This window comes from Rosa rugosa, chromosome 4, assembly GCF_958449725.1.
Source record: "Rosa rugosa chromosome 4, drRosRugo1.1, whole genome shotgun sequence".
NCBI classification, from domain to species: Eukaryota; Viridiplantae; Streptophyta; class Magnoliopsida; order Rosales; family Rosaceae; genus Rosa; species Rosa rugosa.
In genome coordinates this window covers 50547607-50562538 of record NC_084823.1, presented here as the reverse complement: position 1 = coordinate 50562538, position 14932 = coordinate 50547607, and the positions used below count along the sequence as shown (strand labels likewise).

At 38.4% G+C, this 14932-nt stretch overlaps 2 protein-coding genes and 1 non-coding gene across 3 annotated transcripts; 2 read left to right on the top strand and 1 right to left on the bottom strand.

Annotated features, from left to right (window-relative positions):
• Positions 1-1995: 1995 nt before the first annotated feature.
• On the top strand, positions 1996-3937 carry LOC133745931 (bidirectional sugar transporter SWEET10-like). Its single transcript, XM_062174093.1, has 6 exons — positions 1996-2150; positions 2356-2392; positions 2496-2706; positions 2803-2964; positions 3086-3205; positions 3319-3937. The coding sequence occupies exons 1-6, from the start codon at positions 2108-2110 to the stop codon at positions 3610-3612; spliced, it is 867 nt and encodes a 288-aa protein (XP_062030077.1). The 5' UTR covers positions 1996-2107; the 3' UTR covers positions 3613-3937.
• Positions 3938-6527: 2590 nt separating this feature from the next.
• Positions 6528-6646, top strand: LOC133707556 (5S ribosomal RNA). The gene has a single exon (XR_009845172.1). It is a non-coding gene; the product is annotated as a 5S ribosomal RNA (ribosomal RNA).
• A 3771-nt stretch (positions 6647-10417) lies between these two features.
• On the bottom strand, positions 10418-13875 carry LOC133743877 (RNA pseudouridine synthase 7). The gene is made up of 12 exons (XM_062171944.1): positions 13691-13875; positions 13566-13609; positions 13401-13478; positions 13192-13292; positions 13011-13098; positions 12824-12902; positions 12412-12494; positions 11779-11844; positions 11636-11692; positions 11362-11487; positions 10793-11028; positions 10418-10676 (listed from the first exon to the last, which is right to left on the bottom strand). Exons 1-12 carry the CDS (start codon positions 13857-13859, stop codon positions 10574-10576), a joined length of 1230 nt encoding a protein of 409 aa, XP_062027928.1. The 5' UTR covers positions 13860-13875; the 3' UTR covers positions 10418-10573.
• Positions 13876-14932: the final 1057 nt, after the last annotated feature.

The window sequence follows — 14932 nt, the reverse complement described above, 5'->3', positions numbered from 1 at the left end:
CACACGGGCTCCGCTGGGCTACAACCCACCCCAAATTTGAAAAAACATTAATTTATAGCTTAATTTTAGTTAAAAAAATTAAATATTAAAAAGTAGCCCACTTCAAATTTCTAAAGTTAGCCCATATGTTAATTTTTTTGGGTCATATCTATGTTATTTCTTTGCTTGAAGTGGTTGGTTGTGTTTTATTTTTAAAGCCATATTCGCATAAAAAGCTTGCTTTTTTTAGGTAAATTAAGTCAGAATAAGAGTTGGCTGAGAATTATGATACAAATTCAATAATTAAAGATCTTTGGTTCTATTCAAGAGCACAAGATAAAATTTGAGTAGATATGTTCTTTTGTCTTAGACTTTTGTTATAGAATTTCTATCAAACGTTATAATGTTGATTTTTTTGGATCAGTTAGCTATTTGATTATTTAATATGTAATTAATATATGATGTGGTTTAATTTAAGGAAAGAATAAAACATGTTACTAGTAAAACTTAGGAAAAAAAAATAATTTAAAGCATTAGTAAACTTCTATTAAATTTTTTTTAGTCCACCCTATTTTAAAATCTTAGCTCCGCCATTGAGCACCAGCACTGTTTTTTCGATTTCCTATATATTTGAACTGGTGAGTTACCTTGTCTAACTTTAGGACTTGATGTTAATACTTGAATTAAGCTGTCACTTGGAAGAATGAATAGATTATGATCCATACAGAGATTAATGTTTAGTTTTGGATGAGCTAATTGGGTTGCTTAGCAAGGTTAGCTTACCTTACTTAACTGTTACCAAAGATGAAATCGGTGGAATGTCTGTCACATGACCCGGTAATAATGGTAAAACCATATGGAGTGGTACACAGGAATATATAGAATACAGGATTAGGGTTTTGGCGATTGGGTATATATGGCGGCTGTAACTGTATAAGGGTCAACTGGAAAAGTTGTTTCTTGTTACGGCAAGACAGCAAGGGATCCATCTTGATTATGAGTTTCAATATCCACCGTTTGATTACTTTTCTATGACAAATGAGAGCCAAGATCCGGATATCCCTGCCCAGCAAGTGCGATTACACATCAAAAAGTTACCTAGTGGGATTCTCAGTGAAAGAAATGATTCAAATCCCTCTGAAACCCTAAAAAGTACTGAGCAAGTTGCTTCAAGTGTAACTTGAATCCAGTGTTACATCCTTGCTTTAAAAAAATGATGGTGATAGATCAGGAATTCAGGATCAACCATCATGTACCAGGACTACCTAGGTCAACAACACTTAATTAATTTGCAGCACATTCAGTGACTATGCTTTGCTTACTGATTTGTGGGGTGAGACCTAAACGGGACTGTAGCTCAATGACAAAGTTTACAAGCTGTATCAAATTCAGACCTCTCGACCTGAGTTCACTTGTACCAAAAGACGGAAGAAAAATCAATTGAATCCACATTGGATTGGATGGTAGATCATTTTTTCCGACAATGCCGACATCTTATGTTTTGATTAAATTTGGACCAATTAACAGGTAATTCAAACTTTATAAAATGATTGGTCAGTAGCTCTTTGGTGTTTGATGAAGTAGAGGAGCCAGACCCTAGAAAGAGCGAGGAAGTCCCTAGAACAGAACTATGAGTTGTAAGCCTTACACCACTTGGTGGGTGACACATCAGAAAGGAAGCATGGTGGGACCTCGCGAATGTTGTCAAAGTACTAGGAGTGGCAATTAGTAGGGTTAACTGGTGGGAAGGGGTTCTTGCTGAGGCGAAAGAGACCAAATAGAGAAAATATAGGGCAATAGGGGGCTACAAGTAAAAGCTGTATGGATTATGTAAACTCAAAAAGTTCAAATGAACAACTGGAAAGCTAGGGAATAACCCAGGAGTAAGTGAGTAACATATTCAAATAATGCTTCACATTTTTAACTTGCATGCAAGTTGATTCAGGTTGATTGGTGGCCATCCTCCCCCCAACCCCTTATATATAGCCCTAGCCCTTTGCTTCTAAGCATACAAGTGAAGTACTGAGAGGCATCTCTCTAGCTACTACTTTATCTAATATCACTGCTTTAGAGCAAGAGATATTACAGTGAGAGAGGGGTTGTTTCTGTTGTGATCAAAGCTAAAGACATGACCATTCATCACCCATTGACTTTGGCTTTTGGCCTCTTAGGTATATAGAAGCTCTACCACTCCCTTTTTCACCCATTAATTAGTTCTTTCCTTATTTCTGCATGCTTATCTTTTTGTACGTCCTTAAGACAATGCTGGTTAGGAAATTAGATTTGTGTATTATACACTATATATCGCACGAGTTGCATGCTTGTACTTATTAATTCATTAGAAACTAATGCACTTGCTCAATTCTTTTTCTCTAGGCAACATCATCTCCTTTATGGTTTTCCTTGCTCCACTGTAAGTGGTTTTTCTTCTCTGCATGCACAACCTTTAATTTTTCTGCATATCATTAATAATGTCAAAAAAATTCATATTGGCGTTGTTCTGTTATTGCATGCAGGCCAACCTTTTATACAATTTACAAGAAAAAAACAACTGAAGGGTTTCAAGCACTGCCATATGTGGTGGCACTCTTCAGCTGCATGCTGTGGATTTACTATGCGCTGCTTAAACAAGACGCCACATTTCTCATCACTATCAACTCTGTTGGCTGCGTCATTGAGACTGCTTACCTTGCCATTTTCCTTTTTTATGCCCCCAAGATGGCCAGGGTACGTATTCGATTATCAAAATATATTAACCAAACGTTCTCGACCATTTTATTAATCTTGTCACGTTATCTGATTCAAATTTTCTAAAACTTGCAGATCTCAACTGTGAAACTTCTGCTGTTGCTCAACGTGTTCGGATATGGCTTGATGCTTGTGCTTACTCACTTCCTTGCGAAAGGTGAAAAGCGTCTCAAGGTTGTGGGCTGGATCTGTCTTGTCTTCAATCTAACCGTGTTTGCTGCACCTCTATGCATCTTGGTAAGCACCTAGTTAGACAAATGCTAAACCTAGTTAGCTAGCTACATCAACTATATATTGGTGTTCTAGCTTCTTTATATATTTCGGTTAATTAACTTGTTAGTCATGATTAAAACTGCAGAAAAAAGTGATACGGACCAAGAGTGTTGAGTTCATGCCATTTCCTCTTTCATTTTTCCTGACATTGGGTGCAGTCATGTGGTTCTTCTATGGTTTTCTGCTCAAGGACTACAACATAGCTGTAAGTATTTAAATCAGGCATATATTAGTATCTTATACATAATCTTTTTTGTTCTCTTTTTCTTTATGCTGGATCTATGTTTAATAATATTAGATAAATATTTATCTATGCAGTTTCCAAACATACTGGGGGTCATCTTTGGGATTGTGCAAATGGTGCTATACGTAGTGTACAAGAATGCCAAGAAAGTACTTCTGGAGGAGCCAAGCAAGGTTCAGGAGCTATCAGACCATATTATTGAGGTGATGAAGATCAGCACCTTGGTGTGTCCAGACCTGACACCAGTGGTTCTTCAGCCAAATGACATTGACCTCATTGAAGTAGTACTTGACCCAAATAATATTATCAAGGAATTCAAGACCGAAGAAACCAAGGAAGACATGGATGATGCCTCCACTAAAGTTTAGTTTATAATAACAATTTAATGAAGGAATTGACATGCATGCCCCATGTTCCTAGAGCTATTATCTGTACCCTTGTCTAAAGGTTAATTGGGTGTTAAAGTAGGGTTTAGTTGTCAATTAGGGGTACTAATGTCATGGGAAGTGTCTTGTACTATATGTCCCTCTAATGGTCTGAGTCTCTTTCAATGTCTGTCCCTTTAAAGCAAGGGTATCTCTCTCCAGCTTAGAGCTGAACTGAAGTATATTTAATTTTTGTGTACTAATTAAGCTATTAGTTAAGTTTCAATGGCAAGAAAATTAATTAGTTAAGTAAATGCTATATTTTCTATTTTTTATGACTCCCTTTATGTTAATCTTTGGGGATCATTTAAATTAAAGTTGAGATATGCCAGAAAAACCAAAACAATTAAGCTGAGAAAACTTATACAGCAAGATAAAACTTAATTTGGCATGGCTTTAACATAAAAGTCATACATACATATATATATATATATAGCTTAATTTTGCTGGTATCTGATCATGTGGTCTTTCCAACAAGTTGCAAAGTAGAGACTATAAGAGTAAGTTTGGGGAAAAGAAAGTTGTGGATCGTATAGCTCGTTTGTTATTTAGTGTGTAACTTTCACTATTACATGACAATGCGAGCTAGCATATGAAAAAGACAGTAACTAGAAAAGGGCAGGTTTGAATGCAACATAAACTAAAAATTGCACTGAGAATTTTTTTCTTTCAAGTCTTATTCACATTTGAGACTTAATTTTTGCCAATCTGAAGAAAGCCAGCTTCTTTAGAAACTCTCTTCTAGATGGAGTGAATGACTGAATGTGATAGAGAGAAACATACAGGTGGTGGTGCAGCTTCACGCTCACCTTGCAAATCAACAAAGTCCTGAGAAGGGAATTGGATCGATGAAGACTTCTGTCCCAATGACTTTCCACAATCAAGATTCTGATACCTTATTAGAGCAAGTTCACCCGTAGTCAAGAAAAGGCAAAGTCGAGAAGTCAAGAATTCGACCAGTCAAGATACTATTCACTGCCACTGGACATGGGTTTACACCCGTTGTTTTTCTTGCCCTGTCAACACTGTTCATTATTATATAATTTTAGGGGGGTCTCGAAAATCGACTTTTTACACATACATAATTTGGGAAAACTTCCTTCATGAAAGTTATAGAGATCGTCGATACGATCTCGTGCATACATGGAACGCAATATTCAGAGTTCGTATGAATTTATTATGAATTTTTGAAATCTGTAAATTTTCTATAGATAGCAAACAAAAAAAAAATTCTACTTTATTTCAAAGGACGAAAATTTTTCATTTTTTCATTTTTCCCCCCCTCCGGTTCTCTCTCTCGCAGCTGCACCAGACCCGTTGTTTTTCGTCCGACCCGACCCGGATTGTTCTTCGTCCTCCGGCGTCCTCCGGGCAAGGACCCAGCCCCCTCCGAGGTCGCCTCACCTAGCCCAGCCGCTCCTTGGCGTCAGCCCGCCCAGACGTTGCCCCCAGGTCAAGATCGAAGCAACCCCAGGCGGAGCAAATCGTCCTCCGGCAACAAACACCTCCCCTGTTCACCCAACGGCTTCCACGCGTCCTCTCCTCCGCGTCTCTCTATCGCTGACGTCGGCCACGTCCGACTTTGGGTCGAGCTGGCATCTCCTTCGACTGGTCATAGTTTTAGTCAGGGCTTTGCCTTTTTTCTTGCCCTCGGTCAAGGAAAGCCAAACCTTGGCTAGGCAAAACTACACCGGTGGAAGCAAGTTTTGATGTTTGCCTGGTCACCACATCATCATTCTCCCCTTTTGCCCGGGCAAAGCAAGACCGGTGGACTTGCTCTTAGACAACTGACTGTAGAACTAATCAAACTATATATTATTGAGCAATCCAACTAGCTAGTTAAACACATTAATATAGTATCATCTATGCTAGCTGAATATTTAGCATCCAAACATCCAATTTGAACAAAATACAAATACCACACTAGCTAGGTTTACGATTGACTGGTTAAAAACCATCCTATATCATAGAAACTGAGAAATAAATTCTTTTTCAAATAGAAAATTTATGTGAAGGGTTGATTTTAAGATCCTGCATATTGCACCAAAATTCAAACAAAAATTAGTCGTACTGAATCCAGGTAGTGGAGAATCTCTACAGCTATCTTGCTAGTGTTGAATGACTCGAAAAATTACACCAAGCTAATCTAAATGGTTGATAGTCCATACTATCTCAAATCTAATAATATTATGATATGATACATTTACTTTTTACGGGTTTGATTACAAGGACACATAAGGATTAAGGTCACATCGACCCACAAGTTAAGGATTGCTCAAGTTAGGACGATCATTATCCAAAATATATATGTTCTACTTTTTCATGCTTATTAGATCACGTGGATTCCACTTTTTATTGCTTGCTTCTTCTTTGATAAATTGGTAGTTACGATTCCATGATTAATCTCCTTTTTTTTTTAACAAATTAGGGGAATTCAGTTCTCATCATCAACTTATTCTGATTCAGATTGCACCACAATCATTCTCAAGTAGTAATTAATCATAATCATGGAGGCGTGCATATATATTAGTTTGCTCGTTTTGTTTTCATTACAAAAGTTCAGCTTTCAATGCCAAATTAGGGATCCAAAGAAGAGCAATTGCTAATTAATTGTGTTTTTATCAAACTTGTGGGTGAGCTGTGGCCTTTTTTTTTTGAAATAAAGAGTTCATATCATTAATATGACCCTGGTTCATGAGTTAGAATAGTATAAAGAAAACTACTCTATATTACTGTATAGACATTGATAGCACTGAGTAGCCTATGTTAACAAAATCTCCTCGCCCTGCAGGCAATCTAAATTAATGATGAGCACGCCATGTCTCCCTGCGCGGTGCCAGCGTTGGCAAAGGAATGCTGGGTGCGATCATACCAGCAATAATGCACCGGATCCCATTAGAACTCTGAAGTTAAGCTTGCTTGGGCGAGAGCAGTACTAGGATGGGTGACCTCCTGGGAAGTCCTCGTGTTGCACCCCTCTTTTTCGTTAAAATATAAGGGTGTGTGTGTTTGGTGGGGTGGTAAGGCTTTGGTCTCATATATAAAAGGTCAGGAGTTCGAGCCCCATCAAGGGTGGGAATGGGGTGGGGGTTTTTTTTTATTTAAAAAAAATGATGAGCACGCCATTGTGGTGCGATGAAATCAAGTACTTCTACAAGACTCCTACATGAGCTTCTACTAACATAGACCAAAGAAAGCCAGAATGAACAATTAGAGTCGCCTTTCCCTTAGGGAAAGAACTATCCACAACAGAATAATGAAAAAGAGAGGACTCAATGGGGCTTCTGAACCCAAGCAAATCGAGCCCAAAATTAAAAGCAACACTTCAGACCCAAATATTAGCCCAATAAGCCCATCTAGGGAAAACTCTAGCTGCACCTCAAGAAACAGCCAAGCCAACCACCCCTCCACCGGAGATACTAATGCCGGGCCACCCAAACGAAGTCATCCATCCAGCCTCGGCCCATTCACCGGCCACCATGCCGACACTGTCACCGACGTTTTGGGTGAGTTGTGGCATGTTTGTTGGTTATTTAGAATAATCAGCACCGTAGAAATTACAGGCTCAAATTTCATTGACATTATAGGATGAGTGGGGATAAATATTATCGTTTCTACGAAAAAAAAATTGCTTTTTATCAAACTAAAAAAGAAATTTCTTGAACCAAACCTTTCATCAGCAAAGTGTGCAAGGGAGGTCTTTTCCAATGAAAAGATCATCGGCATAAATGTGTCTTCTTTTACTTCATTTTTTATGTGGTTGAATATTCATCGGTAAAAGTGTGGCTTTTTAATTTTTCCTTTTTAGGTGAAGGAGTCATGAGGGAAAGTGCATCATTTTATATTTTTATGGATTTTATTTTATTTTATTTTTTGCTACAGAAAAAGGAATCATTTTATTTGTTTTTTTTTTTTTTTTGAAGAAGTAAATTTCATTTCTAAGCATACTCAGGCGAGAATGGCACAAATACAAGCCCATAGTGGGGTAATTAGGTACCATTACATTTGAAACAATTCCGCTCCTTTATTCAGAAGACTAGCAGAACAAAGTGTATTCTAAACAAAAGATAATAGTGTACGAAAGTTTCTTTTGCCAATGCGCTCAATTGCGGTGCGCCAGAAAACTCTCATTACCTAGATGTGTGGAATAAATATTCATTATGTAGGCCGGAAGACTAAACAGAAATATCAATTTGATGGGACCAAAATCGCCTGGATCCTAAATGCAAAACCCGAAGTGTGAGGACCCCACAGTAGCCCACATAGCAGCTACTGCCATAGGTAGCCTCCTAGGGCCCAGGCCCATAACTGTCCAAGACCAAACGGGCAAAAAACTGATTTGTGCACCCAAGCTAGTTTGGGCCTCCGTCTTCCATTGGGCCTCCAAAATGATTTGGACCCCCATCCAAGAGAGGGCAGCTCTTCATCGTCGACCGCGATTGCTGCTGCTTCCTGGACCACCACTGCTGCAATCGAGATCACCGACCGGCGCACTTGTCCCGCCTCTGCATCACCGGTAACTAGCCCCAAGGCCGCTGCTCCACCATTCACACTACCCTCAGGTCGGAGCTCCAACCTTACAAGTCGAATCACCAGATCCACTCCGCGTTGGGCCCTGGACTCCCTCGACCGCCTAGATCGATTCTTCCACGTCGCCCAGCCAGCATCCTGGACCACAACCATCTACCCCCAAACAGGTTCGGTTATCACTTTCCATCCAAGCATTGGAGGCTCGGCCTTCAAATCAGCCCGCCCAATTTCGGCCAGGCCTCCATGCCCGGGCCATTGAGACATCGAGACAACGTTGTGACCGTCCTGAGGCTTGAGTCGCCCCCTCCTCACTCCAAGTCTGCCTACCTCCGATCTCAATCAGATCCTCCCGGTAATTAGCCCCATTTTCACCAGGTTCCCATTATTGAGAATATATATATCCCACATGGGAAAAGTAAGACATTGCCAATGAGTTTATAAGAGTTTAGGCCACTTCATCCATTGCCAATTGGTTTTGGATGTGAACCCCATATTACTTTATCATGGTATCAAAGCGGGTTACGCGGGTTACTCATGTGTGCATGCCTCACGGCCACAAGAGTTCCACGTCACCCAAAGTTGTCCACGTGTATGGCTTGAAAATTTGCCACACGTGTCGGAGCGTGTTGAGAATATATACAACCCACATGGGAAAAATGGGACATTGCCTATGGGTTTATAAGAGTTTGGGCCACTTCATCCATTGCCAATTGGTTTTGGATGTGAACCCCATATTACTTTATCATCCATAGTTGAGAAAACCTGGTTATGAAAGTTTTGGGGCAAGACGCTCCCAATCGATTGGTCGCTGTAAAAGATTGGCGCGTTTGGGCCATTTGCAGATGGCTTAGGAGGGAGACCATTGACGGCCGCCATAGCTGGAATACGGAGCTAGGGTTTGGGGAGAGTCGAGACATCTCGTTTACCTATAAGTGTTTAAGGATATGTTGCTATCATTTTATAAGGGGTGATTCTAGTTGGACCTCCAAATTTGATATTTGGACCTCCATCTTTTTTCAATTGTTAATAAACTTTGCTAGCTCAGATGAAAAGACAAATAAGGACAAAGAGTTTTGAAAAAAAAAAAACTCTTTTTACCTTCACGATAAATCGTAGCCAATTTTTCTTTATACTTTCATAGCATTTTCTCCCTTCAATCTCTCATGTTTGGATGCAGAATGATACTTTCATAGAAATTTCAATTTAATATCGTTTCTAAACCCCTAGACCTAATTACGTACATATATATTCAAAGTGAAAGAAAAAGCTATTATTTATGCCTGGGCAGAAGGGATTCCAGGTATATAAACCTGCACAATCGATCTGTGGAAGTGTGAAAGAAAAAGTTTATATATGGCGTGCATGTGCAGCAAATTGAGAGAAGAGATCATCGATGTTAGATTTGCCGTTTGCACCCCTATTTGAAGACACTAATCCTTGTCTTCCAGGTCCTTTCATTCTCTCCCTATCATAATTCAAGTTAACTATATAATTTCATTCTTTTTCTACCTAGCTCTCTAAGCTTTTAAATTCCAATTAATGGCCAGGAAAGATTGGAACAAAATATAAGGGCGTACTACTCTAATATACAAGCCTTTCGTATCTTGTGGAAACGGGACTCTTAAATATTTCACTTTCATCTTCATCCGACTAGGACTACCTTCCGGCTCCATAAACGTTCTGGACTATTTCTCCATGGCGACGATGAATAGTTACTCCAAACAAGACTGTTGAATTGATGGAGATTAAAAAAAAAAAAACAACAACAACAAATTGTTGAATATACATATATAATTATTCAAGGGTGTTTAGGTAAAATTAAAGAGGTGTACTTAGCATTTTAAGTATTCAAAAAAGTGTATTGGATGTTCAATAAGTAAGAGAGGTCCAAATATCAAATTTGGAGGTCCAACTAGAACCACCCTTTTATAAGAGGCCTTTACCAATGTAAATGTAGATATGTGCATCTCTTTGTATTTAATTTTTGTGTGGAAGGCTTCTAGCCACGATTATTCGTTAGTATAGGTATGTTCATTTTAATTTTTTATTATTATTATTTTATAGCGACAAAATTTATCTTCGTTAAGGATACATCATTTTACCTTTTTTTATGCGAGGCTTTGATTATAAATGCTCACCCTCTCCTGTGCTTTTTGGCACAGATTATTCATGTCTAACTTAATAGAATTGCAGGATATTGAAATACTAAAGCCACGGATAATGGACCGCTCATAAGTCCGTGAGAGTAAGACTGAACTGCATTGCACTATGGTTTCACAATATTTCTGGGAACTGACCGTAAAGATCTTCTCTAAAGGATCTCAGTATTAATTAAAAAAAATACAGATTTGTTTGAAAGTAGAAACAAGAATAACTAGCTAAGTGATGCCCAATCCGGATGTGGGCATTCATAAACCCATCCGGGTCCAGAATATCTAAAACAGTGTAGCCACAAGGCCTCTTCATGATAATCGTATCTGCAATTGACATTAATAGGGGAAGTTGTAATCAGTCGATATTAAAGTATATAACCAACGAAGCATACACATAAAAGACTAATCATGCAGACTAGCCTGAAAAGGAAAGATCTTACCCTTTTGGAGCTAAACTTGGACAATTTGTACACATTGGATCAATGCTGAAGTCCTCACCAGAATCTTCATGCGAAGTGGATTTATTTTCGCCAACACCAGAAGCTGGAGAGTGGTCTGGATTAGCAGCAGCTCTATCAGCACCCATTCCTTCAGCTGAACGATCACTTACATGTTTGGACAGGTAAAGCATGTCATTCGCTATTGGATGGCCTGCATGTTGCAAATGGACGCGTATCTACATCATGGAATGAGAGATGATTAATGTTTGTCAGCATACTAGTTTCACCAAAGGAAAGACAGTATGAGAACATATTCTAGCTATTGAAATCTTAAAAATTGCACAGCTAGGTTCTTAGAAGGTATAGAAGATTCAGAGAACAAAGTGAAAAGCAGAATCACGAACAAAGGAAGCATAGAAAAAGGTTCAATAAAGTAGTTGCAAATCTAAAGCTACCAAGGCAACCAACAAGAAAAACAAATGACGCATTTTGTATGCTTACAAGAGAGATTACAAAGGGAGAAAATATTATGTTTCAAAAGAAACTGGTTAATTAGTTAATTTGATTACTTGATGAGTGCGGCCAGTGACTGGTTCACACAAGACAATGCTCTGAATTCCATTCGTACTGATTCTAGTAAACTTTGTACAAGCAGTCTTCCCCTTTGTGGGAGCATCACCACAAGAATCACCGACCTGCATAAACATATGAAGGTTATCATTCAGTATTGGAACATCATAATTTTTGATATATGATTCAAAATAGGACCAGTTAACAATGGGTGATGACCCACAAGTCATGATTTGAGCAGCAACTAGTGGTATCATGCAATAGATGACCCACCTCGGCAGAGCTCCTTCCTTCTCGAGCATTATGATTTATGTTAGCATCTACAACTTGCTAGGAGAGAGGAAAAAGAAAGAAACAATCTGTCAACATAAGATGAAGAACAGCATTTTTAACATCCAGCTTTAACAAATGCCAACCTCCTCCTCAGGAAACTCTCCAATGACTCTTGCAATGTACTGTTTATGAACCATCCCTCCCTCAATCTGCAGGAATTACATTTTACTTTAGAGGGTGAAGACAAAAACATCTCTTATCCACAAAACATGTAAAGCAGAACTCTTGTATCATCCACATATTAAACGTTTGACAAGCTAATCTATTTTCTTGACAGTAGTGACTGTGAATGCACAAATACCATTTATTGGAAAGTCCTGAACAAGTCACGAACATCAGTAAACTTCATATAATCAGAAAGGTGATTATACTTCATAAATAGTCCTGATATGTAATGCCAACTAAATTTGTAGGTAACTTCATATCTAGCATGCAACAGAGCCAATTACACAAGAGTAACCCTGCATGGATACGATGAAATCCTGGTAATGCATGCAGCTCCAGGTCCATAGCCATTATAAAGTGACAGAAACATCTCACCTTAACTTCTATTGCCATAAGGCAATAGCATTTCATACCAAACATATTGACTTAAAGTTTCAGGGAAATTAATGTATTGTTTGATCTGATCTAATCTTAGATTTAAAATGTTGGAAAATTTAACTAGGGTATTGTTTACTTGAGTTTCACGATCGCTAGTGTAGAATAAGGCCTACCTGTTGCCTGAAAATGTCAGCTTGTGCTGCGCTTCTAGCCAAGATAAGGAGTCCTGAGACCAGACGATCTAGTCGATGAATCGCTAGTGAGATCATGTCAAGGAGAGGATAATGAAGCGATAAACTTTATTGCAAATAGATTAAATATAAATGGAGAACATTAAACTTTAAACAAAAATGTAACAGAACTCCGGTGGAAAAAATTATTATACAATGAGTCCTGAGACAAGAAGATATAGTCGATAAATTGCTATCATGATCATGTAAGGAAATGATATTGAAGTAATAAGCTTTCTTGCAAAGCAACTAAATCAACATGAAGGAACATTAACTCTAAACAACAGTAACTGAAATCTCAAAAAAAAAAAAAAAAAAAAGCTTCCAGAAGTATTATGTCTTAAATTTTGGATACGAAATAGAGGTGCCAAGCCATGCTCTGCCTGTAGGATGCCAACAACAGTGTTCTTACGATACTGACCACATGGATGCACCTATATAATACCAGAAACAAACAGGTATAAGAAATTGAATCAGGTTATGGGAGGCAATGAAAATGCTTCCTCCCCATGAAGGTACACTATGTCATGAGTTGTACTCACTGGAACAGATGCAGGTTTACAAATGGTGACCACATCGGGTTCTGTTTCAAGAATTTTCACATCCCAAGTCATCACGGGCGGTTCATGCCTACAAACACTTCTACATCAATTCACAGCCAGACAACTTCACAGTTTTCAATGACTTGCACAGTAATGAAAAACCGTAACCAGCAAAAGCTACCTGTGCAGGAAGTGGCTTATCTTTTGCGACGGTTTAACTATGAAGGAAACCGGCACAAGTTGCCCATCAACTTGTATCCTCCCACATTTAACTGCACTAATCTACAATGCACAACAATGACATTATAATCAGAAGTTACAGAACCTCAAACTTATCATAGACACAAAATTAAAGTGTACAGAAACTAAAACAAGAGCATCAACTCCTACATAGTAGTCACGATTCCGGCCTTTGAACTCGTCAGTGAACAAGTCAACGATGGTCTTCCCCGCCCACCGGTTCTTAACCTAAAACCCAGCAAGCAAGCAATTAGGGTTTTTAATTGTTAACTACACTGAACTAATCAAATTTACCAATGAAAGAAATCAGCTTACATGAGCAATGAACTCAAAGTAGTAGGGTCTCACATGGCGCCTCCCTGCAAAAAATTCCCGCCAAAAAGTTTACTACTTTTGTTACTGGCCCTAATTGAACAAATTTGGGAGAAATTAGAAGTTACCGTTGCGAAAGATGTAATCTTTCCGTTCCGGAGGGTTCGCCGGCGATTGCCAGACGATTTCCATGTCCGTCTCTTCTATCTTCCTCTTCATTTTTCCTCTTTTATTCCGATTTGGGATCAGATTTTTACAAATTTGCAGAGCCCTAGAAGCAAACGACGTCGTTGGCATACCTCCCCCACTGCAACGGTGGCGTTTCGCTTTTTAAAAAGATTAGATTTTTTTTCGTTATCAAAGCACCGAGTTTTTTATTTATTTATTTTTATGGAGATTATACTATATTCTTAAAGATTTCTTAGACCCAAAGACTAATCCATCTACGTGGAGGGCTGGAGGTTATGTCAAAACACTTCCTCCTCCCTGCCACTAAAAATAGATTGGATTTAAAACTCCAATCAGCGTCGGTGAGAATAACCTAAATGTTGGGAGTTACACACTTGGAGTCTCTTACCCACTCGACCACCTGTGGTGGTTAAGGCAACTCCAACCCTGGTGTCAAAAGCCATTTTAGCTTTCCCAATCCAAATGCAGCATCTCAAACCCAATAGAAACTGTAGTCAAAATGATCCCTGAGTCATTTGCTTAGTCAAAATGGCTAAGCTTTGTAGAATGAAAGTCAAGATGGCTTCGGTGGGAGAGGAGGTGGACCCCATCGTCCACTGAGATTATGCTGATCCCAACTTCACGCATCAATCGTTGAAAACAAGTCATACTCACGCTAAAATACAAACAAACGAGCTGAAATTGAGAGACGCGCTAGACACACACGAAAGTGGTGGCAAACATATAGTCTCCGCGTGTGTAGAACCACTTCTGGGCTTCCAACGATAAAAAAATCAATGGCCAAGTTCACTCTTCATTAATTTGATTCAAAATGGAAGATCCAAAATAATTGGTACAAAAATATAAAAAATAAATATATAATTATTTAATTTATAATCTGACGGTCAGAAAAATGCGATAAATTAAATTCAAGCAACGGATTTTTAAAAGAAAAAAAAACTTGAAAAAGTAAAAGAAAAATTATTTTAAAATTTAATTAATGACGATATATTATATAAAGTATTCATGTATGATGTCTAAATTCATATTGTAATTGTAGCTAAATAATTGTCTCAAGTTATTAAGATTCTGAAATGGCTATAGCTTTTGACTAAAGGAGGTTAGAGATGTAAAATATGAATGAACAGTATTGACAGACACCAATTCATGAAATGACTATGACTTTTGAGATTCACAAAATG

Coding starts and splice junctions, on each gene's coding strand:
- LOC133743877 (XM_062171944.1), bottom strand. CDS start 13,859: ATGCCAACGACGTCGTTTGCTTCTAGGGCTCTGCAAATTTGTAAAAAT. Junction 13,293..13,400: donor GCCGGAATCGTGACTACTAT/GTAGGAGTTGAT, acceptor TGTGCATTGTAG/ATTAGTGCAGTTAAATGTGG. Junction 13,099..13,191: donor ATAAGCCACTTCCTGCACAG/GTAGCTTTTGCT, acceptor AAGTGTTTGTAG/GCATGAACCGCCCGTGATGA.
- LOC133745931 (XM_062174093.1), top strand. CDS start 2,108: ATGACCATTCATCACCCATTGACTTTGGCTTTTGGCCTCTTAG. Junction 2,151..2,355: donor TTTGGCTTTTGGCCTCTTAG/GTATATAGAAGC, acceptor CTTTTTCTCTAG/GCAACATCATCTCCTTTATG. Junction 2,965..3,085: donor CTGCACCTCTATGCATCTTG/GTAAGCACCTAG, acceptor TTAAAACTGCAG/AAAAAAGTGATACGGACCAA.